General features: G+C 39.3%; 2 protein-coding genes and 2 non-coding genes across 6 annotated transcripts; 1 reads left to right on the top strand and 3 right to left on the bottom strand.

The window, feature by feature from the left end:
- Positions 1-803: 803 nt before the first annotated feature.
- LOC115738792 lies at positions 804-868 on the bottom strand. Its single transcript, XR_004015153.1, has one exon. It is a non-coding gene; the product is annotated as a small nucleolar RNA snoR101 (small nucleolar RNA).
- A 2,703-nt stretch (positions 869-3,571) lies between these two features.
- LOC115738749 (putative pentatricopeptide repeat-containing protein At5g43820) lies at positions 3,572-6,576 on the bottom strand. Of its 3 annotated transcripts, none has more exons than XM_030671469.1 (2): positions 6,473-6,576; positions 3,572-5,544 (listed from the first exon to the last, which is right to left on the bottom strand). In XM_030671469.1, exon 2 carries the CDS (start codon positions 5,359-5,361, stop codon positions 3,655-3,657), a length of 1,707 nt encoding a protein of 568 aa, XP_030527329.1. In that variant the 5' UTR covers positions 5,362-5,544; positions 6,473-6,576; the 3' UTR covers positions 3,572-3,654. The 3 variants fall into 3 exon arrangements, with proteins under 3 accessions (XP_030527329.1, XP_048130561.1, XP_030527330.1); XM_048274604.1 differs by having other exon boundaries at positions 3,572-5,578; positions 6,473-6,568; XM_030671470.1 differs by lacking the exon at positions 6,473-6,576 and adding an exon at positions 6,323-6,420.
- On the bottom strand, positions 6,146-6,210 carry LOC115738793. Its single transcript, XR_004015154.1, has one exon. It is a non-coding gene; the product is annotated as a small nucleolar RNA snoR101 (small nucleolar RNA).
- A 10,211-nt stretch (positions 6,577-16,787) lies between the features above and the next one.
- Positions 16,788-21,358, top strand: LOC115738750 (probable serine/threonine-protein kinase PBL21). Its single transcript, XM_030671473.2, has 6 exons — positions 16,788-17,844; positions 17,967-18,002; positions 18,105-18,289; positions 18,516-18,705; positions 19,800-20,191; positions 20,829-21,358. Exons 1-6 carry the CDS (start codon positions 17,739-17,741, stop codon positions 21,105-21,107), a joined length of 1,188 nt encoding a protein of 395 aa, XP_030527333.1. The 5' UTR covers positions 16,788-17,738; the 3' UTR covers positions 21,108-21,358.
- The last annotated feature ends 3,208 nt before the right edge of the window (positions 21,359-24,566 follow it).

The following is a 24,566-nucleotide window of genomic DNA, read 5'->3' as shown; positions in this document are numbered from 1 at the left end:
AACAGCACGGTCAGTCCAAACCTCAACCAATGAATGACCGAAGCATCCAAACCTCGGCCCGCAGTTCCTGCTCTAAATTCTGAAGCAAAAACCGGAAACCCGAAATCGTAAAATTTTCAGCAAGTGCAAGTGTGTCCGAAAGTACACACATGTTAGCTCCAAAAACTGGAGATATGTATGTTCGAAGAAGTGGACCCAGATTTCAATATGAAAATGACCCGATGTGTCAATCTCTTAATGCCGTAACATGTTTACATGGGACTCGATTTCAGCTTCCTGCCTCATCATCCGGTTCAGCATCGGCTGCTGACGAAGATAACTGCCTTTCATTTCAAACTAGACAAAGCTACCATTGAGTACCATCACAGGTGTGGCCATTTTGCATGTTCAGGTCTCGTACTCCCGGCTCGGGGTCCTCCTGTTGAGGATGAAAACTTGCTAGACAATCCGAAGCTGAACCAAGCATTGACCGACATATCGGAAATGTGGCTACGTTTGTATGCCCGGTTGGTCTTTTCAATTCCACAAATGTTCAAAACATCAGCCTGATAACATTTAGCCTTTGTCGCCCGAAAAACATTTAGCCTTTCTGCTACTGACCTTCCTAACCATTTAAATGATCTTTGCTAGACATTTATATAAGTCAAAGTTTTTATATACCGCCCTTCACTTGTTTTTTCTTTTTCTTCCTCTGTTGTGCAACTAATTTGAGCAAAACAGAGGCCACCAAATGACCTTATGATTTGACCCAAAAGAAAAAAAAATTGACCATATGAACTTCTTACAATGGTGCAAAGACGCAAAGCATCAGCATGTAAACTTGTCAAACATGTGAACTTACCTGAAGTTCAGAGATCAAGTGTAAACCATCATATGCCCAATCTTTGCACCATAAGAAAAAAAAAATTGCTGATAAATTCAGGAACGCAGAAAAGTCCACATAGCTATAGAAAACAGAAAAGAAGTAACATGATGAATGCAAGAAAATACCAATTGTTGCCAGAACTAACAAGTTCAATAATTGAAAGCACTAGATAGATTACGTGCTAGAGCCTGATACCGACACAGCAACAATCCTTGTACATGAGACAACTGGACCTAACACGAGTCAAAAATATATATAAATCACAGAAGAAATCGACTTCAATTAACCTAAACTATCGGATCATACTGAAACTAAAGAACACCACAAGGAAAGGTAAACAGAGATTAGCGTATAATACAGCTCAGAAACATAGATGCACTGGCATCGACTATAAGTCTGTATCCACATGTTCATAAATCTGCTAACCAGTGAGAATGAGAGCTTCAGACAGCGCGCACGCACACTCCCAGAGAGAGGATGACAATTTTGGGGAGTTTCTTGGGGGCAGCTTGTAGCAAGTGAAAACCTTACTAATTAATATAAAAGATCTCATTAAAGATAAAATATATCGAACACCACAAAAGAGAACATAAGTAGAAACACCACAAAAGAATATTTCCAGCAATCAGAAAGGGAAAAGGACATTTCCTTTAAAGAAAAGTCTTCAACCACAAAAGATAATTTAAAGAAAAGTCAAACGAACAATTGCATATTAATGCCATTTGCCAGATAATAATTAAAGCAGGAAGCTGAAACAACAGATGTAATCTGGGAAACGATGTGGACAAGTACTCATGTATACAAATTCATAAAGGGGGGAAAACAGTTGTGACGACATGCAATGAAAAGCAAATCAATCACGGTGAATTCTACAAAAACAAATATAAATTGCATTAGGAATCTCATCAGAATGGGAAAGGACAAATGGGCAGACTAGAGTAAATATTGGAGAATCTATTAACAAGCATTATAAAATATGTAAAGATCTTGAACCTGTTTCCTTCAGATAGGGCAATAAGATAAAGTACTTTAGAAGCAAACTTGAAATATATAGAAGTCAGGGAGCAACCATTTATGTTTACCATGAAAACTTGTATGCTTTTGCGGAAAATATTCAAAGGCAAAAATGCCGTCGTTATATATTTGTTTGGGTTATTCCGCAGGATAGAGATGCAACCACCACCATATCCCCGAATTCCCAGTAAGTAAACTACCTGAAGTTCTCTGAAAAAAACAAAAAAAACTACCTAGTGTTCACGAATGGTTGCCTCCTCTATTGTTAAGTTAGATGCTATCTTTGCATCTTGCTTCTACTTCTCATCATAATCTTTGGCAAGTAACTCAGCCTATGATGGTATTAAACATATAAAAGCGATTTAAAGGAAACTGTACTAACGGAAAGTACTATACGACTAAGTGGAGAAAGGACCTCACACCTACCCTCGGATACCTCTTGGTAGCCTCAACTCAGAAATAAGTTGCAAGCCTGCTAGCCAGTAATCTTCCCATCTCTGTCCATGTCTACTTCCACAAATACTTTCATGTACTTTCTAACATCAGATGGCTTCATCTTTGGCCAAGGAAGCTGATTATCACTGGAAGAAGAATTACTGAAGTTCCAGGCAATGCGAATGAGGAATAACCTAGAGATGGAATGTGCTCTTGTGGGTTTGAAGGCACATAGGGACGCTGAACATGACTGCTAGAAGAAAGCATAGAGAATGACCTTCGCAAAAGCATTCAGTGCATTGGGCCTCACAGAAGGTTGGCTTCCAGAAACTGAAGTAACAGCAGAGGAGAGAGGTGCGCTAACAGTTGGATTAGTTAGCGCAGAAGATTCTTGTTCAGATGGACATGGTTTTGCAGAAAATAAATCACCTCCGAAAAATGAATCTGAAGTCCATTTCCAGAAACAACAATTTGGGGACCGACGGGAACTAGTGAATATTTCCAAACAAGAACACAAGAGGCGTACCCACAATTCTTTAGATAAGAAAGACAAATTTTGTCGAACACCTCTGACTCCAAGCCTCATAGCCTCAAGCACACTGTTTGCCAATCAACTTATGTCTGGCAAAAAGAGAACGAAGAATTATTCTACACTCAGCATTCCACTTGTTCCAAAGCAAGCTCCAACGAAAAATCACGTTACATAGACTTTGAATAAACAGTGGAGTATAAGCTCAAAAGAAAGGAAAGGAAAAATCATCCTGCGCATTTCTCTCTGATAAAGAAACCACCACAAACATTCGCACGCTTGTGAGTGAGCAAAGGAAAAAACAGCATGCAACTTAGGCTAGTTGAGCGTGCTTCACCATCTTCTCACTCTTTTTCTGCCTTACCTTGTCTAAAAGAGTCTAGAATAACGCATATAAACCCAAATCACCCAAAAAAAGGTGATGACAATAACTAAATGGAGATGTGTATTATATTTATGTCATGAACAAAGATAAATATTCACATGGTCCTTACCAAAAAAAAAATATTCACATGGTAATAAAAAAAGAAAAAAGCTGCAATGTCCCCGATTTGACCTGCGTCCCGCGGTACTTGATTTGATCTCTCAAGATGTCCCCGACCATGCCAGAATATTTAAGCACTGTGAAGGTATACTGTGCAAGAGGTGCTAGACTAAATAATAGCAAGATTAAAAGGATTGTGGATTGTTGCGTTTTTTAGGAAGAGATTTACGAGATGATTACCTGTACAATTATCTCCTTCCCATTGACAAGAATATGCCTGAGAAGCAAAAAGAATCATGTTCTGGCACACCAGAACCAAGAGCAAACTTAAAAATGCCATCCCTTAGCACGCCAGTATCTTCTCGCATTATCATGGAGGCGTGCATGTTTAATCTTCAAAAACAGCTTGTAAGCTTTCTCTACATTGTTTGAAACCAATAATTTAGTATTTAGTTTGCTATAAATACGCCTGCTAGGGCAAAAACCCTTGCGCAGACACTCCTCCATGACAAGTACTGCATTTGCCAGCTGTCCTATGTTGCAGAGTCCATTGACAATGTACTCATAAACTTCCACATCCAATAAATGACCAGCCTCTTGCATTTCATCCCATATAGTCAACAGCATTCCACATTTACCAAATCTAGAAAGCCGCATGAGTAGTAACTTGTAAGCTCTCAGAGAAACCATGCATCCAGCTTTCCTTGCCTTCTTGTAGACCATCAGTGCAGCATAAGGTGGACCATAACCACACAGAGGTTCAATAAATGAGGTTACCATCCCAGTAGTGGGAACAAGCCCTCTACTCAACATCTCATCAAACATTTCCAGAGCATCAGCCACTTTTCGAAACTTAAGAAAGGAGTTGATCAGACTTTTGTATGTATCCATATCAGGATTGCATCTTTCACTCAGCATGCTCCTATAATACTGGATACATGCATCAAAATCCCCGATGATTGCAAAATTATAAATCATGGCATTGTAAACACTCAAATCGAGATCATGACCTTTCTCCTTCAATCCATCAAAAATATGGACAGCATCATCAATCTGACCAGCTCTCCCCAAACCCTGAATAAGATGTCCAAAAGTCGAAGAATTCGGTGCAAATCCATCTGCTGCCATTGCCTCCAAATTCTTTTCAATGTCACCTACTCTACCCATCCTTGACCACCCACCTATGATTGTATTGTAAGTTGTCATATCAAATGGTACCTTCCCCACCACAGAATTCAAAAGCGAGTTGGCAGCACCGACATGGGAGCGCTGGCATAGCGTTTGCAAAAGCACATTTAAAGACTCTGTATCACGCTCCAATCCAAACTCTTCCAGCTTGCCAAAAAGTTCTATTGCTTTGTTCACTCGATGAGCACGCACAAAACTGTCCATTACAATTGAAAGAGTCTCTAAGGTGGCAGTTGTACCATTCGATTTCATTTCACACATCATCTCCTCCATAAAACCAAAGTATTTCCTTCTTCCGAGTGCTTTCAAAATCACATTATAGCTATGAGTGTCCGCACTAATTGTAGGCTGTTTTAGCGCCCAGTTGAAAAACATTGTCATAGCTTTGCCTCCTAAGTTCCCTCGATTCACAACTCTAGCAACAATGTCAATGTTCAAATAAGCAGGAACATTTGTCAAAGCGTATTCCACAGCAGTTTTGCTCCTCAGCTTTTGAAGAAAAACCCCCCGGAATTTCTCTTCAGGGGATAAGAAGCCATGATGCTCTCTACTTCCCATCTTGTTCTTTACATAATCATCATTACACACATCGGAAACAGCATTAGGCCAACTTATCGGCAACAAATCAGAGAGTTCATTGAGAATGTTTTTCTCATCGGCAGGGCAGCGATGCTTCACTTTATAACTATTACACAATTCGTCATGGTAGCAATTTGAAGGATCACCAGACATTACAATAGAAAATGATGCTACAGAGGAAAGCAGGTGTGGCATGTGAACATGTCTTCCTCCATTATAGCGCACCCGAAGTACTGCAAGCTGATGAGACCAAAATTGAAATGCCATGTGAAGAGCGTTTAACTTGCAAAGCTACACTGTGCCCTACAATGCTTTCATGTGGTTAAGAATTATCTTATGGGGCATCACTTGATCCATGTTGCTGTTGCGGGAAGGTCGTCTACTGAATATCCCATCCCATGCTGCTTTGCTACCATTTGCTAAAGGGGACATAAGTTATTTCCATTGAACCTAATGAAAATTCGATTTGTCAAAACCGCAGCAACTTCACAAAAATGACAAGTTGATTTCCAAAGTTAAAGGACCAATATTTGGCAATGACGAGCTTAGTATTTAGAAAGTAATAGCAATAAAAGCAAGTAAGCCATCTATAAGTTGCAGATTTTGATGAATATTAAAAGTAAATGTCCACCACAGATGAAATTGAGGTACTAAATTCTTGGTATCTTGAGTTCCAATACACTTCTAGAAACAGCACAAATTTGTGAAAACCATGTCAACATACAACTCTAGAAAGAAGTTGAATCTTGTTGCAATCACAGTTTTCCATGCCCACCCATTAAATTCGTAGATGCAAGACAAACAGCAACAGTTGGCCTTTTCAATTGCTCTAAATGTTCAAAACATCACACCAGACAGCATTTAGCCATTCCACGACTAACCTTCCTAAGCATTCAAACGATCTTGCTAGACAAGAAATATAGGTCAAACCTTCTCTATTCCAGCCGTTACACGTTTTCTATGTTTCTTCCTCTGTTTGCTACAAATTCGAGCAAAACAGAAGTGGCGAAATGATCCAAAATGAAAACTTCACCGAGGTGCAAAGACGCAAAGCATCAGCATATAAACTTGTCAAACATGTGAACTTACCTGGAGTTCAGAGATCAAGTGTAAACCATCATATGCCCAACCTTTGCACCATAAAAACAAAACCGCCAAACGCGGCAAAGTCCACATAGCAAAAGAAAACAAAAAAGAAAGAAAAAATACGGTGGGTGCAAGAAAATACCAATTGTTGCCGGAACTAACGAGGTTGAATAAGCAAAAGCACCATGACAGATTCCATGCAAGAGCCCCATACTGACACGAGCAAGGATCCTAACAAGAGTTCCGAAAGAAGTATAAATCAAAGATGAATTGCCATGACAGAGAAACATACATGGCTTTGAGGCTTTGATCGACAATATTCGCAGGTTGAAGCTCAAGGCCCCCGGATTCAGATATATAACCGAGTACAAGAATACAGCACGTGCGCGTGCGACACTGCAGACCTTAAACGACCCGCCGGTATTTCGACTTAGGAAATGTGCCGATGATTTCTGGAATCCGCCCTAATAGTCGACAGCTTCTCAAACATCTGCTGCATAGTAAGTCGGTGCATAAATAACTATACACGCACTTACGCGGAAGAGGAAATAGGGGCTTATCGATTTCTTGGGGAGCTTCATGGGTGTTATGGCCGTGCCGAACGGCGCCCGTCCTATTTGTTGCTTGCTCGCCGCCGCTCGCGTCCGCTCAGGCGGTCTTCGTCGGGGGTTGGTGGTGGGATGCGGAAGCGGCGATCTTGACGGCGCCGTATGGTGGTGGTGGTGGCGGCGGTGGTGGTGGGACGGCGTCCTCTTGGGGGAGAGGAAGAGGGATTTCAGTGGGCGTCTGCGAATCGAGGGCATAAGTCAAAAGAGAAATGGTTTTGGGTTAAAAAAAAAAAAAACATCTCGAAATAGGATTAGTTCTGGCTAGAGCGCCCAGTTTCATTGTATATCCTCTAAGGATGAGTAAATCGGACCACCCGAATCGGGACCGCCCGGACCGGACCGGGACCGGCGGTCCGGTTCCCGATTCTAGAGGGAACGGTCCGGTTCTTGGTTCTAGGGTCCTAAGACCGAACCGCCCGACCGGACCGGATCGAATTATTTTCTAGGTCATGCAAACGTGACTCGAACTAGAGAGCGGACAACCAAAATTTCAACAATGGGAAGTATAACACAAAGTTCCATAGACAACCATCGAGAAAGGCTTATTCTAAATCAAATCTGAAGCTTTTTCACCACCCACAAGGGCAACAATACCGGACTGGTCTCAAAATCCACACCATCGATTTGCTGATCCTCCATAGCAGAGTGTTGTAGGCTCACCTTCTTTGTGGGATAAACCTTGACTCGCCACACCTTGAACGTCAGATCATGTGCTCCATGTTAGGAATGGTGTGTTTTTTTTTTTTTTTGGCATGTGTCCGGTCCAATGAAACCGTCCGGGAACCGGACCGGACCGATGGTCCGGTTCCCGGTTCCAAAAAATTAAGAACCGAGACTAACGGTCCTGTTCTCGGTTCTTGAGGGGAACCGGACCGGACCGGACCGGGGACCGATCACTCCTAATATCCTCTGCATTGTCTAGTCAGCTGCCATTTTCAAAATAATTACTCATGCTATATTTGAGATGGGATTACTCGAAAAGGGTATTTCAATAAATATGAAAAAAAAAAATCGGAACGAACAACGAAAATATTATTCGTTTCTTGATATCTTGTTCTGTATAATTCGGATTACGAGGATAATGTTTTATGAATTTAGATTAGAATTGAGTAAAAGAATAATAATTTTAAATAAATTACTCAGAGAGGAAAAGAATTTAGATCTCCGGTACCAAAACGGCGACAACCACCACAGTGGGGACTGTTTAGAGGAGAAGACCCATTGTGCCGTGGCCAACCCAAAGTCGCAAGCGGTCACTGGTGGCACGGCCAATGCAAGGACGTGCCACCATATGTTTGATTTATTATTAATCACAAATATACGAATCCACATAGCCGTCGTGCTCGCCACGGCGGATATCAACGACCCGCGCGCCACGATAACACTTGAGGAAAATTACCAAAAAAGTGCTAAGTCTATTATTTTTATGCCAATTTAACCATAAACATTTCAATTGTGTCAATTCAATCATAAACTTTTTGACAACTTGCTAATTCAGTCATAAACCTTTCAATTATGTCAATTTGGTCATAAACCTTTTAACGATTTGTCAAACTAATCATAAACATTTTTACAAATTATTAATTTAGTTCTTCTTGGCAATTACTCAAATAATAGATTTAGGAGTAAAATGGCAAAAGTTCAAAAGATTTAGGACTAAATTGGTAAAATTTCAAAAGGTTTAGGACCAAATTAATATAATTGAAAGGTTTAGACTAAATTGGTAAATTATCAAAATGTTTGAGACCGAATTAGCACAATTGAAAAGTTTATGATTGAATTGGCATAAAAGTAATAAGTTTAGGACTTTTTTGATCATTTTTCCGTAACATTTGAGATGGCGACCATAGACACTATAATTTTTTGGTAATCCTTTTTATCTCTTTTTCCCTTTATTTTTAATTATAACAAGATAGCAGACGGGATTCTTGATCTAGATCATATTCGAATTGTATCTGGACATATTCGCACTTCATGTTGCACTGAACACCGAATAAGGGGAAACCGATGTTATTTGAAATGATATCCAATCCATGAAACAGGGCCCATGGATGCCTTCGAACTCCACGAGCCTACACTTTCGAGTGTGATTCCAAATGAAAGGCACGTACGTATACAAGTCAATTTCAAACTTTTAAGTAAGACATGCAAACATTCTCGATCCAAGTATACAAGTCAATTTCAAACTTTTAAGTAAGACATGCAAACATTCTCGATCCAAGTGAGGAGATCCCCCGAGGCCAAGCGGGAGACCCGACGAAGATAAGGATGCAAATGATAATCATTATATTCTTGAATAATATGGCTAGGACTAGATTTTATTTATTTATATTTCATGGACGAGTTTCTGAATAGAGAAACTCGTATTTTTATTCCCGAAACAGAAATTCATTTCATAACAATACAAAATTTCTATGATTGTGACGAAGGCTAGGGTTGCAACGAAAGCCAAAGCTACGATTGCGATGAGAGATGTTCGACGGTGGCGACGAGTAGACCTTTCAATTATGCCAATTCAATCATAAACATTTTGACAACTTGTTAATTCAGTCATAAACTTTTCAATTATGTCAATTTGGTCATAAATCTTTTAATGATTTGCCAAACTAGTCCTAAACCTTTTTACGAATTATTAATTTAGTTATTCTTGCTAATTACTCAAATAATAGATTTAGGACTAAAATGGCAAAAGTTCAAAAGATTTAAGACTAAGTTGGTAAAATTTTGAAAGGTTTAGGACCAAATTAGTATAATTGAAAGGTTTAGACTGAATTGGTAAGTTATCAAAAGATATAAGACTGAATTGACACAATTGAAAAGTTTAGGATTGAATTGGTATAAAAACAATAAGTTTAGGACTTTTTTGATCATTTTTCCGTAACATTTGAGATGGCGACCACAGCCACTATAATTTTTTGGTAATCATTTTTTTATCTTTTTTCCCTTTATTTTTAATTATAACAAGACAGTAGATGGGATTCTTGATCTAGATCATATTCAAATTGTATCTGGACATATTCGCACTTCATGTTGCACTAAACATCGAATGAGGGGAAACCGATCTTATTTGAAATGATATCTGAACCACGCAACAGGGCCCATGGATGCCTTCGGACTCCATGAGCCCACACTTTCGAGTGTGATTCCAAATGAAAGGCGCGTACGTATACAAGTCAATTTCAAACTTTTAAGCGAGACATGCGAACATTCTCGATCCAAGCGAGGGGATCCCCGAGGCCGGGTAGGAGACTCAACGAAGATAAGGCCGCGAATGATAATCATTCTGTTCTTGAATAGTATGGCCCTATTTGGTTCAGCATTCCAAATGAGCATTGGGGCTCCAAAGCCTCTTGGCCAAATGCAAATGTTATTTGGTTCATTTTTTTACTCACTTTAGGATTATATATATTTTTTTTCATGGACGAGTTTTTGAACAGAGAAACTCGTATTTCTATTCCCATAACATAAATTCATTTCATAGCAAGACAAGATTTCTACGATTGCGACGAAGGCTAGGGTTACGACGAAAGCCAGAGCTATGGTTGCGATGAGAGATGTTCGACAATGGCGGCGAGTAGAGGTGCCAAACTAGTGAGTCGAATCAAGTCGAATCGAAAATGATCCAACCCATGTTGACTCATTTAACTCGTTTTAACTCATTTCAACGAAATAAGAATCTAACGACTCATATCCAATCTTATTCATATTGCTAAGACACTTCTATATTTTTATTTAAAAAATTTTATGTCTTATGAATTTTTATTTTTTATTTCTTTTCTCTTTTTTTATGGTCGCCAGATTTCCTTCTTCCTCCGTTGGCCGTCGGGGACCAACGGTGATGAGAGGAGTTTTTATGTTTGTTTCTATTCTAGAAATAGAAAAGAAGAAAATTTATATATTTCATTTTTGTTTCATACCTATTTATGGGCTTAAAAATTATCCGAGAACTAGAAAAATGAAATTGTTTTACCAAATGAATTTCTGTTCCCGGAAACAGAAACATAAAAAAAAATAGATTCCCAAAAATTCGAAATTTCTCAAATAAATTTTAAGCCTATAAATAGATATGAAACATAAATGAAAACTAGAAATTTCCCACGTGGCATGTGAACAGTAACGCTTTCTTTAGTTCTTGTTGCCCCTCAGAAAGAGCAACCATCGCCCGTCTCGTCTTCGCAAAATTACAAATAAAAAATTGAGGTGTGTTTGTCCGAACAGAAAAGAAAATTCCAAAAATTAATTTTTTGAACTTTAACGTATTTTTTTCCTAAAGATATCGAATTCCCAAAATAAACATACAATTTAATGACCTTTCTAATAGAAAATTTTAATTACGCTTGATACATGTGAGCCGAATTACATACACCATTTTTTTTTTGTTGGTCTAACTTTTACATACACCATTAGAATATGTGAATGTGAGCTGGGCTAGCATAAGCCGGGTGCATCTAGTACTCGCTCCCTATATTTATAAGGTAAAAGTATTAAAAAATTCTAAATTTATCATATTGATGCCAAATTAGTCATAACCTTTCAATTGTGTCAATTTAATCATAAACTTGTTGCATTTGTACCAATTGAATCCATATGATCAATTTTAACTAGAAATTATTGATGTGAATACTGACCGTTCTATATGACATAATCGATGCTTGCCGCAATGGCCATGTGTGAAGCCATCTCGATTGCGACCCTCCCCAGGGCCAGCAAGCGATTGCATACCCTTGTCGATAGAAGGAAAAAATAAGAAAAAGATATTGAAAATGTCGACATCGGTGTTGGTCATGCCACGTAAGATAAACAACATTTATATCAGCGATTTTGGGGTCGCAATGGCAATGCGCGAGGCCATGTTGACCGTGACCCCGCACAAGTTTAGCAACGGCTTGCCTGCCCTCATCGGGTGAAGGAAAAAAGAAAAAATAAGTAGAAATTCTATTTTTAAAAAAATATAAAAATGTCCGCGACTTTTGAACAAAACTGTCACGCAGATCGTCAATTTAATAGACGACGCGTCTCCCAAGTGGGAAAACGAATTCCCCACTTTCTCCTTCCCAAGTGGGAAAGGTTGCACTCGGGTCTTGTCTTATTTGATACCCCTTTAAAAATCGGATTATTTTAAAGTAAATTTGACTAAAATTAACCTTTTTATCAACAATTAATGAGTTCATAGGAGAATTTGCACCTTGGATCCCTCCGGATTTGGGGCACCGCCCACAAACGCTGACCCCGGATGTAGTTTTTTGTTTTAAATGTATTTTAATTTTTTTCTAAAAATGTTAAACGTGGAGAAAATTATAAAAAATTGTCTTAAACCTATTACATTTATAGCAAATCAGTCGTAAATATTTTTGCATTTGTGCCAATTGAGTTCATCCTATCAAATTGGTTGGAAATCGCTAACGTGGATGCCAATCGTCCTATATGGTATGACCAACACCGACATAGATATTTTTTATTATAAATTTTTGAATTTTTTTAAAATTCTTGTGATTTGTTTCTTTTTTCTTTTCTGTTCTAACAAGGGCCGCCAAGCTTTCACAATCCAGATCTAGCGAGGGAGATGTGGCCGTTGCCGGCCCTAGGGGTGGGCGTTGCGGTCCTCAACCCAATTCAGCAAGGGTCGAGACGCCGTCATCTGTCGCCAACTAAAACTGAAAATTCTGGGGGTTGATCACATAACTTGAAGCCTTATGATAATATGTGGTTAAGTTAGTTTTAGAAACAATTACATAATTAATTTAACAGTGGGAATGCTTTGGTAATTTTATAATAGTTGCGGCATGGTTATAGTGTAAAAGAGACATGCACATGTCTTATATGCCACGACCTACCGTTTAAAAATGGTCTCTACAGGGTTGATGGGACACGAGGTCCGATGATTTCCTATATGTGACGGGCTTGTTACTCACATACAAGATACACGATATGGTTTGAGTAGCTGGTTTACAATAATCACCATCATGAGCGTACAATGGCGTATTTATTCTTGCTAACGTAAAGAAAACCCGTGATGGATGTGCTATGGCTTGGATGGATGATTTTATGATTCCGTCCCCCATGAATTGGTGCATTGTTATGTTGTTAGTCGAGATGAGTCTTGGCTAGACACAAGTAAGGTTGTGCATATCGGTAAGTTGCCATGTGCTAATTGTGCATCATAGAATAATATGCCATATGCTTGTATTTGAATGAATAATTTATATCACATTCATGAGTATTTTCTTGTGCATATCATAGTAGAATGTCAATGCATGTGTTCCCCCTCATTTGTATATGCAAATATTTTAAACTCGTTTTGAATTCACGTTATGTATTTGATACGGGTTTGAATGGTGAGAAGATCTCCTTACTTAAACCTAGAGATTTCTCTTACTGAGTTTACGTTCACCCCAAAATATTTTACAAATTGATCAAGTTCGAAGCTTAGGGACATTTGGATCAACGCTTCCGATGATCTCTTAAAAGACTTTATCAAAGTGCATGGCAAAAGTAGGGGTATATCTAGTTAGGATAGGACTAGATTAGAGTGTCATAATAGAGTTTTGACTATAAACTTGTGTACCTCTTCCGGGACTACATAATTCATTCTTTTGAGGTTCCAATTGTACTGAAAACTAAGATCGTGACAGACGGGAAGGATATTCACCGATCTTGCCTCATTCGTGTTGATCGGCGCATGGCGCATGACTAATGTTGGGGCCTAACACTATAGTTAGCTTAAGAATTTTGGCCCTCCTCTCTGGGCGAATTCAGATTTAAGGGAGAACAATGACATTTGTGCCATAACATTTGTACGTTGCTCACTTAAATGCAATAACTTTTTTTTCGCTCATTTAAATGCCACAAATTTAAGATTCGATCATATGAATGTTATCAACGACTTGCCTCACCGAAAATCCGACATTGACGCATAACGAAAATTTGACATGGCACCGGCAAGATAATTTTTTTTTTAAAAGAAAAAGCAAAAGAAAATTAAAAAATTAAAAAAAAATCCACTAAAATAAATGAAAATAATAATAAAAAAATTCACGTACGGCAATTTGTCGGAAATTATCACACTCTTGCTATTCTTCTTCCCAAATTTGACTATACGCGTCATCGTACCGGACATGGAGGATCCCCGCTTGGCCAATTTTTTCTGCTGCGTTGGCTTGCCCGCCTAAGAAAGCAGGAGAAGAGCCGTGGAGTCAAAATTGCTATCCAGCTCAGTGCTTTCAAATGGAGATATGTTTGACCAAAAAAACAAAGGAGAACCGTAATTACCTTTTAAGGTCAAGGGCATTATCGTCAGCACAGTCCGTACACACGTTGATCTGGGGTCCACTAACTTGAGCGGCGAAGCCTTCTGATCATTAATCCATACTAAAGTGAACTTAGCCGAAAGTCCCACTAAGATATTAAAATTAATGGCCCAGCTACCAACGATGATTATTAACGAATTTAGGGATTCGCTTGTTTCACAGAATATCAACGATTTAGAAAATATATTTCTAAAAATAATACTTGCCTCGCTCACAAAATAGACATAAAATTTTGCTAATATTGAAAATAATTTTCATTAACTAACTATGTAAAACGATATAAGCAATCATTTTGGAAAGAATATTTTTTGAATCGAAATAAACGGACCCTAAGTCTTATTCTTCAAATTTTCTTCGTTATTAACTGAGGCTTAGGTCGATAGATTTGATTGTATTGTACTTTATTCTTTCATGTTAATACATTTTCCTTTTTCAAGCTCGTCATTAGGTGCTTTCTTTCATCGATGAAGGTAACAATAGTTCATAAACTTTTACTCGATACTCCATATCATCTCCGAATTATTTGTTATTTAGATTAGCCACCGAATTATTTAAATTTCACATAAGGTAGTATGCCTCACAATCGGTTGTGCGACAACAATGAAGATAAATGGAGACAACAATTATTTAAAATTTACTCAATCCTCCATATCATCGTGGAATTATTCGATTTAAGCTTCACTCCTAATGGTTCAATTTGGTTCGATTTTCTTGAAAAACTGAACCTAATCGAACTATTGATACCCCCGGCGCACAACATTCATTCCGAGGCCAGCTTGACCTCAGGTTAGAATTTAGGTTACACACGGCTATTCGACAACAATTAAGATGAATAGAGAAAAAAAAGAAAAGGGCAGGGAAATTTCTCCCGACCCAAAACAAAAGGACATAATGCGACAATGCATCTCAATTTCAATTCACATAAACAGAATCCATACGATATGAAGTTGAATATGGCCGAACAACTCCATCGAACAAAATTGAAAATTTGAAGGACTAAATCGAATAAAAAAAGTTTCAAAACGACATTGAATACCGTGCAGAAGTTGGAGGACTACCCATAAAATCAATGTTCTCCTCGGTTAAGAATGACGCGATTGTATTACGGGAAATTTCTCATGAAGTTTTATGTCCCTTGCACTTGTTTAATTCTCACATCTTAAATAAACTTCTAACCCCCCGATGTCTTCAGAATAAATCACGCTATAACAATAATTAATTAACACTGTTAATGCGCAGGAAATGCGTGGAAGATTATCTCTCTTGCCCAATTGGGCATAAAGAGATGACCTAAAAACCCTTTTAACCGCAACTTCTCATTAATTTTTTTTCTTTTAGGGGGTTGGAAATTTTTTAAATTCCAAGTTGGGTTGAAAAAAATAAATGAATAATGCCAAATCCAATACCTAATTCATCCACAGGCGAGATCTCTCATCAAAGAAAGGACAAAAAAAAAAGGAAAAGATTAAATGAAAATTAAAATGAAAAATTAAAAAACAAAGTGGGAAAAAACATCGTGATGGCTTAAGGTCCCCATCATTTTTTTTTTGGTCGAAAAGGTCCCCATCATTTATAGACCTTAAACAATCCAAATTAGTCCAAATCTAGTTCTTGTCTCCACAGAAGTCAACATTGTAATCCCAACAAAACCAGATACGCCCCTCCCTCCCTCCCTCTCTCTCTCTCTCTCTAGAATAAGACTGTCCGACGAAATCCCCCAATCACGCGGCGGATCACGGCGTACGTCACCGCATCAACCTGCTTTTCAACTCGCTCACATCAAAATGCGAATTTTTCCTTTTTTTTTTTTTTTCCGAGATCCCTATTTAGATGACAAGAGAGTTTGTTTCTCGTCTCGTTCTCGGGATTCTACAATCGAGCTAGGCTCGGAGTCGGAACGAGTGAAACTCCTCCGCACATTCCGGAATTGACACGTTGATAAGATTGCGGAAAGGCGAAGTGAATGAATTTTCGGTATAATTCGATGTATAGAAAAAGAGTATATAAAGAGAGGTCTATTTAAAAAAATCAAATCAGATATTCATAATAAAAAAAAATATAAAAAAAAATATCCTAAAATATCTTTCAAAATACAACTCGAAGATATCTATGATATATCTAAAAGACATTAAGATCGCGCCTTTTGAATTTGCTCAAGGTGTAGACTAATCGGAATTAGTCTTGAAAGTTAAAGGAGGTTTCTATACACCTTTTACACTTTTTTTTTTCGGTTTCACCACCGAATGGAATGAGCCTTTTTATTAAATTTTTAGTGAGAAACAAAATTAATTAAACGATAAATATCCAGAAAAATATCTAAAAATCGAATTTTTTTTTCCTCGGGCGTGATCTTTTTTCCGCAATGCCGCGGCGAAGTAATTTCTTACCATATTTGCGAAGAATTTCGTTCGACGAGATCGAAAAGTGTCAATTGTCCGAAGGTTAGATTTAATATTTTATTACAAGAAGCGAAAGAAAAAACAATTAGCCGACACCTGTCGGTCACGTCCACTGGACCACAGCCTAATCTAATCCAGCTCCTCCCGGCGCGGAGCAAGCTCGGGCTCAGTGTCATTGTGGTAAATATCAGGAACTTCCGAGCGTAGGAGAGTAATTTCGAACTCGCTCCGTCACCGCGCATGGCGTTTAAACGCCCTAGAGAAAGAGGGAGAGCGAGAGTTAAAAAAAAGAACAGAAAAAGAAAATGGTGAGCAGGACGGAGAGCGACGTGCAACAGTGTCACGCACATCCACAGAAACATTAATGCAAAAGAGGAAAAGGAGGAGAAGAAGAGAGAGGAAGTGGGTTATGGAGAGAGAGAGAAGGGAGAGGCCCACGCTCTCGCGTTTCGCCTTTACAACGTCCAGCTGCGAGGGGAACGCCCCCTGGGAAAATTGACGGGGAGAGAACGGCCTTCCCCAGTCGTGGTTTTGTGCGGTTGAACCGTCGATGAAGATGCTCGTCATTCTGATTCACGAGCGCTAATGCGGCGAGACCTGCGCGCGCGCGCGCGCGCGTCTGGAAAGAAGGGGGACGCCTCATGGTCGTCCATCCAAATTTAGCCCCGTGATTTTCTCGCTTTTGCCCTTCCAATGCCAGCGCCCCCATGCGGTTTTTCAGTTTTTTTCCCTCTCTTTTTCCTTCTCGTTGATGCCTGGCTTTTCTTTGATTAGTGTATTCTGCGCGTTTGGACTTCTCGTGCGCATATTATAATACGCGGGCTTTACTGGGTTTTTTTTTTTTTCCTTTCTTGGGGGGTAGTTTCTAATTTCGTTTTGTTTGCTTTTTTTGGGTGTGTGTCGTGTTCAATGAGATCCTAAAGGGCCGAGCTTTCGCAGCGTTGATTTCCTTTTAGGGTTTCTGCGTCTTGATCTCTCCTTTTTCGGGGGAGGGGGTGGGAGCGAAGCTTTCTCCTTTTGTGTTTGGAACTGGGCGTTGCTCAGTTTCTTTTGCTTTTTGGTCAGAATTCCGTTTGTCTTTTTTTTTTCCCTTGTGAATCCCAACTGTTTAGTTATGAGGCTCTGCCGCGATCGAGGATGATCCTCGTTTTGGACTAGCGATTTGTGAGCGTTGCGTGGTTTGGGTGGCGTTTGTTCCGGGTCGATACGATTTGCTTATAGCGAGTTTGGGCCTGTGGAAAGAGATGAGCTGCTTCTCTTGTATTAGCTCTCGCCGTCGTAAAGACGGTAGCAGGATTGAAATCGATAATGGCATTCGATCTAGCTCTCGCTACTCGGCTGATTCCTCAGGTTTGCTCTAGTTTGTTGTAGTTTCCCATTTATATTTCGTACGTTCTGGATGTGATCGAAACATAAATTGGCCGAGTGGATTTGCTTTCTCGTGTTAAATTTGATTGGCCAATGATTTGCAGGAAGCGGGAAGCGCAAAGCTTATTATGATGAAGATGGTATGATGAAGATGCCCATTTGAGAAAACTCAATACATTTGCTTTTAAATCGTTCAAGATCTTATTTTTATGTATGGGTGCTAATTATGTGGTTATATGTAGGGAGTGGAAGCAGAAAAGGATCTAGAAATGGCAAGAACAAGATTGGAAGTAGTCAAAAAGGCAATGCAGCACGGAGCTTCACATTTCGTGAATTGGCGACAGCGACGAGAAACTTTAAGGAAGTAAACTTAATTGGTGAAGGGGGGTTTGGAAAGGTTTACAAGGGACGGTTGGAAACAGGCGAGGCAAGTTGCATCACATTATAAGTCTCTTCAATCTCAAAACTTTGATTGTGTTGTGCTTGAGGTTTGTGTCCACTGCAGCTTGCTGAGGCTGCATGAACACTTCTAATGCCATTCAAAAGTTGAAATTGTTCTTCTAGTGTCACTTAGGAAGTCGCTGTATCAGGTCAACCTGGATTAAATTGGTATCATCATTGGTTGACACAGATCCTTTATTTCTTGGGAGTAGGTGGTTGCAATAAAACAACTCAATCATGATGGTCTTCAGGGATTTCAGGAGTTCATTGTGGAGGTTCTTATGTTGAGCCTATTGCACCATTCCAATCTAGTGACTCTGTTTGGATATTGTACCGATGGAGATCAAAGACTGTTGGTTTATGAGTTCATGCCAATGGGTAGCTTGGAAGATCATCTATTCGGTAAAGTTCTGTCCGGCACTTTCGTGTGCTTCTTCCATTATCTGCTGTTTTCCGTAAACTCTACATTGAGTGTAACCCCATGTTTCAGCAGAAAGTGTTGTCCCTGCTGTATAATGCCACTCTTCTTTTCAACTCCTATTGGGAAATTTTGTTCTAAAAACGTCCATAAGAAGGGGGAAAATGTAGAAAATTTGTTTGCTTGTTTGAGCTATGGAATGATTTCAATTGCCTTCTAAAGCTCAGAGTCTAAGAATAATCTTCTTTTTGGGCATTCCATGTCACTAGTAGATGGCTTGAGCTTTTCGCTCAGACAAATAAATCTCAAGGAGGTTATGCGTGGCTGTTGCCAGATGACTGGCGATGCAACTCTATCTTTCTTCTGCTTCTTTAAGTTGCATGTCATCCATCTCGGTAATTAGATGAAATGCTGTCGCAAACAAGTTCCACAAAGTTTAGGTGTGTTGCAGTAAGTCGATGAACTTATTTTGATCTAAACATTCAGCATGCTTGGAAAAATGAATATGTTGAGGATAGTGCCCAAGTACCTGCGGATCAAAATTCTAAAATTAATTATAGGTTATATTCGACATAGCTGGAAGAAGCATGGGAATGGGCAAATTTTTACTGTAAATTGAAGAGCAATGGAGCAGCAATATGACAAGCTGGTCCTAGTGAGTTGACAGTTATATGCTTTCCACTTAAGTAGAGAAGTCTGATTGTGGCAACTAAAAAGAATGATGACCCTGTAACTCGTGTATGTCCCCAGATGCTTATGTATAGCATAGACCGTTATAGGTGTTGTAAGTAACTTAAAAGCCATACAATCAAATTTGTCGATGTTGTATTGGCCAGACTTGGTAGGCACTGTTTCAAAACCGTAAATTATGGCAGGCTCGTGAATACTTGCATGAAAATTTAGCAAGTGTGTATACTGTGTTCGAAATTTACAGCACTATAGAGTCAATTTTGTTGATGTATTTAAGGCATGGGCAGCATATTGATACACTGCATTACCACTTAGTGTTTCGTGCAAACTTGATCTATTTTGGCTTAATAACCGGACTGAGTCGGATAATGTACTTTTTTTTTTGAAGATCTCGATCCTGGTATAGCACCTCTTAATTGGAGCACAAGGATGAAGGTTGCTGTAGGTGCAGCAAGGGGCCTTGAGTACCTACACTGCAAAGCAAATCCACCTGTTATTTACAGGGACTTGAAGTCAGCAAATATCTTGCTTGACAATTATTTTAATCCAAAGTTGTCAGATTTTGGGCTGGCTAAATTAGGACCTGTTGGTGATAATACTCATGTTTCGACTAGAGTGATGGGAACATATGGATACTGTGCCCCTGAGTACGCTATGAGTGGCAAATTGACTCTTAAATCTGATATCTATAGCTTTGGTGTGGTTCTTTTGGAGCTCATTACTGGACGAAAGGCTATAGATTGCACCAAGAAGCCGGGAGAACAAAATCTGATCGCCTGGGTGAGTCCATAGTGCTTGTATTTTCTTTTTTCCAGTTTGCTCGTGATATTTATAGCTGCTGCCGTTCGAAGGCATCTGTATACTAGTCAATGGTTACTTGTAAAATATCTATGCAGTTGTGTTTTTGACCTGACGAAACATGTAGAGTAAAGAATGTACTCTCGTCTGTCTATCAATTTTTGGTACTCGGGATTCTGTGGCACAGGCCCTATTCTTTGAACTGGACATGAGAGCGGGTCGAGGGATCAATTATGTCTTATTCTTTGCCACATTGTCACGATCTGTTGTTGCAAGTGAGATTTTTGTGCCTTTCTGTTGCAATAGCATATAGGATGTGCGATGCGTTATCTTGTTTGGACAACCATGGAATTGTTATGTTGTCAGCTGTCTTGCCTTTTTTCTTTGGTTCATCTGTTTCATAGAATGTGTCCATAACTATTGTATTTGATAATTGAAGGATGATTCCGTTCCTCTACCCTTTTATCAAAATTGATGGAAGGCAGTTAGTATAATAGGCCATAAATATACAGAAAAGAACAATTCAGCTCAACTAGGCCTAAAATTTGTAGACACAACAGAAGATTTTGCTGCTTGCTGCTTACCCGTTGATTCGTTTTCCCTTTTCTTCCTTTTGCAGTCTAGGCCATATCTGAAGGACCGGAGGAAGTTTTCCCAATTGGCCGATCCTCTACTACAAGGACGCTTTCCTGTACGCTGCCTTCATCACGCAATTGCCATCACCGCAATGTGTCTCCAGGAACAGCCTAATTTCCGTCCACTCATTGGCGACATCGTCGTCGCGCTCGAGTACCTGGCGACTCAAACTGGCAGTCCTAGTAAAAGCAGGGCTCACAGTCCATCCTCGCAATCGCCCCATAGAAGATTGGATTCCAGAACTAGTGCAATCTCGGTTTGACCGGTCACGAGCTGCCATCATGTATGACAACTGCATGTACATTTTGTTTCATATTTTGGTCTTCCTCTTTGGGTTGACAATGCTCGGCGCCGACGGTTGCCGAAGCATATGGTGGAGGGGCTTCCTCATGTGGTTATTGTATGGAAAAAGATTTGTGGAGAAGATAGGGGCAAAAGATGGGTCGTTCACATCCCTTTGATTTCCCAAATATGTTGATATAGTGGCCTTTAGTTATTTGGAGCACTCGTGAATTCTTGCTCTTATGTCTTCACGAGTGAACGTACATAGGTTTGAGTTCTGGCATTCACTTTTTTCTCAAGAACTGAGCGTAGAGAAAGAGCAAACGAGCAAATTGCGAAACTACCAAAAAGCAAAGGTGGGACCAAACCCACCCTCGTAGGTTTTCTGCTTGAGAGGCAGAGGAGGGGAGTAGGCATTGTACCCATGTTGACTTTGACCATCTGTCGTGGAAATTTGCTCTGCTTTGCATAAAAGTCATGATTGGGGGGCCCCCAGGAGAAAGATGGACGAGAATGAAGGGGAAAAGAAAAGTTCCTTTTCAGACGTTGAGAATGACTTTGGATGATGGGGTAATGTTTCTATCATTCTATGGTATTTAAGTACAAAAATTAGTCCAAAACGGCATGTCGTGAAAGCAAGATTAGGGTGAAGTCCTTTTAAGGATCGATGTTTCTTTGGAGGGGGTCGCCTCTCCCTGTCCCGCTCTGTCTCCCCGAACTTGGAATGAGTCGTCTCCATCTGCAGCGTCCATGGCTGTCGGTGGATAAGAAAGTCTTTACGACTTGACGTGTGATTTGAAACTACGTTTGCTTCTGTCCTGGATATGCCCTTTTCATGGGGAAAAAGTTCATTGATTTTGGAGATTATCCATTGGTGATATTGCTTTTCTCCCTTGCTTGTCTGACATATTTGGATTTTATTTGCCATTGAGCCCCTCCTGTCCTAAAAATTACCGGCATACTCCCACGTTTAGGATCATTGAAATCGCACAGAACACGTTCGGAAATTCCCTTTTTGCCCTAAGTCTATTTGATCTATTTTTGGGTGCCCCCCATTTCCACACAACTGGAATGGCTGGAGACACAGCTCTCCCAATGAGAGAAAGAACTTATATTCCAAATCTGCCCCTAAACAATCGGCAATTTGCGTTTTCGCTCCAAGGGGAAATTTGTCCAATGATCTTAAACTTATTGTGCGTAGGCCAATTCAATCATAAGCATTTTAATTATACCAATTTAATTCTAAACTTTTGATTTATCAATTTAGTTTTAAAACTTTCAAATTGTACAAATTCAGTCTTTGGTGAATGTCCGGTTTCGCCGACTACTAGCGAATCGTCAAATGACTAAATTGGTATGATTGAAAATGTTTAGGACCGAATTGACCGCCGTACAAAATGTTTAGAACTTTCCGGACAATTTTTCCAACTCCCAAAAAACTGTTCTCACTCTCGATCTCACCTTCATACAACGATTTTTACATGAGTAGGTAGGCCAACCGGTGATCTCAGTGGGACATTACCTTTTCTCATGAACATTATCGGGTACAAATAATTCCGAGTGCTTAAAAAACAACAAGCATTTTCATCTCGGGATTCGCACACTTTTCCGCAAGATTGCATGTTTGAGGTACATCGCTATCGAATATTCAATCGATTCTCACTTGGCGCATTCGTCGAGAGGGGATTTTTCGCCTTCCGGCGCGTAGATAGGGTAACATTGACGAGCTCGCCGGCTTCGAACTTTCTTCGAGTCGTGGGTCGATCGAGCAGTTGCAACTTAGGGCATTAGAATCTTGCAGTAATGCACACAGTTCAATATCTGCGTCGCACGCGTTTTCCCTACATGTACCCTTAGGCAAATATCGTCCAAAGTAATGTAAGATTTCTTACTTGTCATTCCTTCTTGCACAACAACTTAGTGGCCACTTCAATCTGCTCTCGGGGACGCTTTTGGCCTGCACGTGTTCATATCTATTTGACTTGCGAGTCTAAAGTAAACGAAATTGTCTTCACTTGCACGTCGTCATTTGTAAATTAATAATAGTACCTTGTGGCTACGATTCGTGGAGAAGGGGAAGCACGTGCTTGCCCTTTTTGGACATAGTCGGCCATTTTATTTCGGGAGTTCTAAGAATTTTTTTTTTATAATATAATCGAGGTTTCCCACGAGCAATGGACTATTCCTCGGGGTGGTAAGGATATGAGCGTTAATGCCACCGGTTAAGTCCCCCAAGACGTGGCCGAGAAGATTCAAACATGAGACCTCATCGGTTTAACTGTCTAAGGCGCGGGGATCTCATCAACTCAAGAAACGCCTCATTGGCGCATAGAAAAAATGTTAGTACTACGAAAAAGCTCAAATCAATATAACTATAATAAATTTATCCTAAATATTTTCTTTTATCACAATAAATCTCAAATTAGTATATTTGTGATAAATTTAACTCAAAACTATTTTTTTTACCATCAAAAACCTCAAACCAGTATGCTTACGATAAATTTACTTTCCATTAGTTTCTGCTAAATTGGGTTAATATCACGAAAAACTCCAAATTTTAATTTGCTATTTAGTGCATGTCACATCGAGCATGTGTCCCCATAGATATTTCTGAAAAGGGCTTCCATACGATGATTTGCACTTTTATATATTCTTGAATGAATAGGATAAAAGCCACAAGAAGCTCCAATTATGCTCATTATGATAAATTTATTTCGAATTTTTTTGTGACACCAAGAACCTCAAACTTGTATCTATATGATATTTTTACCCCAAACTTGCACTCGTGTAAAACATTTACTCCAAACTTATTCCGTAACCCAAAAATTATCAAACTTGTATCGATGTGACATATTTACCTCCAATTTTTTTATGACACCAAAAATCACAAAATTTAGACCCGCGCCACAAATTTATCCTCCGTCAATTTTTTTTTCTTTTTTTCCTTCTTCTTCCGTCTTCATCTCCACCCTCCTCACCATCACAATTGTTACCATATTCACCGTCACCAAACCAAGGAAGAAAACGAAGGAGGAAGTTAGAAAAAAGGAAAAAGAAAATGAGAAGAGGAAAAGATAGAATGAGCTTACATATTTTTGCCACATGAGCTACGTCAACACCATTTGCTTTCCGTCATCCATGTAGGCAATCACATGATATTTTTAGCCGCATTGGTAAAAGAAATTTTGACATAGGGTAAATGTGTCACACGGGTATAAATCTAGAGTTTTGATGTTAAAAAATTAGGGCAAATATGTCACAATGGACATAATTTTTTTTTTTTTGGGTTGAAACAATAGGCATAATTTATAAATTACAAAAGTTTGCATTTTTCAAAGAGCCGAAGGAGACCCGGTCAAGGATAAATTACAATAGTCGGCCCCTTTACCTAAGACGATTGTGAAATAGATGTGGCCTTGACTTGCATATCGTAAATTGA

Source organism: Rhodamnia argentea, chromosome 2 (assembly GCF_020921035.1).
Source record: "Rhodamnia argentea isolate NSW1041297 chromosome 2, ASM2092103v1, whole genome shotgun sequence".
Classification (NCBI taxonomy): domain Eukaryota; kingdom Viridiplantae; phylum Streptophyta; class Magnoliopsida; order Myrtales; family Myrtaceae; genus Rhodamnia; species Rhodamnia argentea.
The sequence above is the reverse complement of the archived record's forward strand: the minus strand, read 5'-3'. Positions and strand labels throughout refer to the sequence as shown.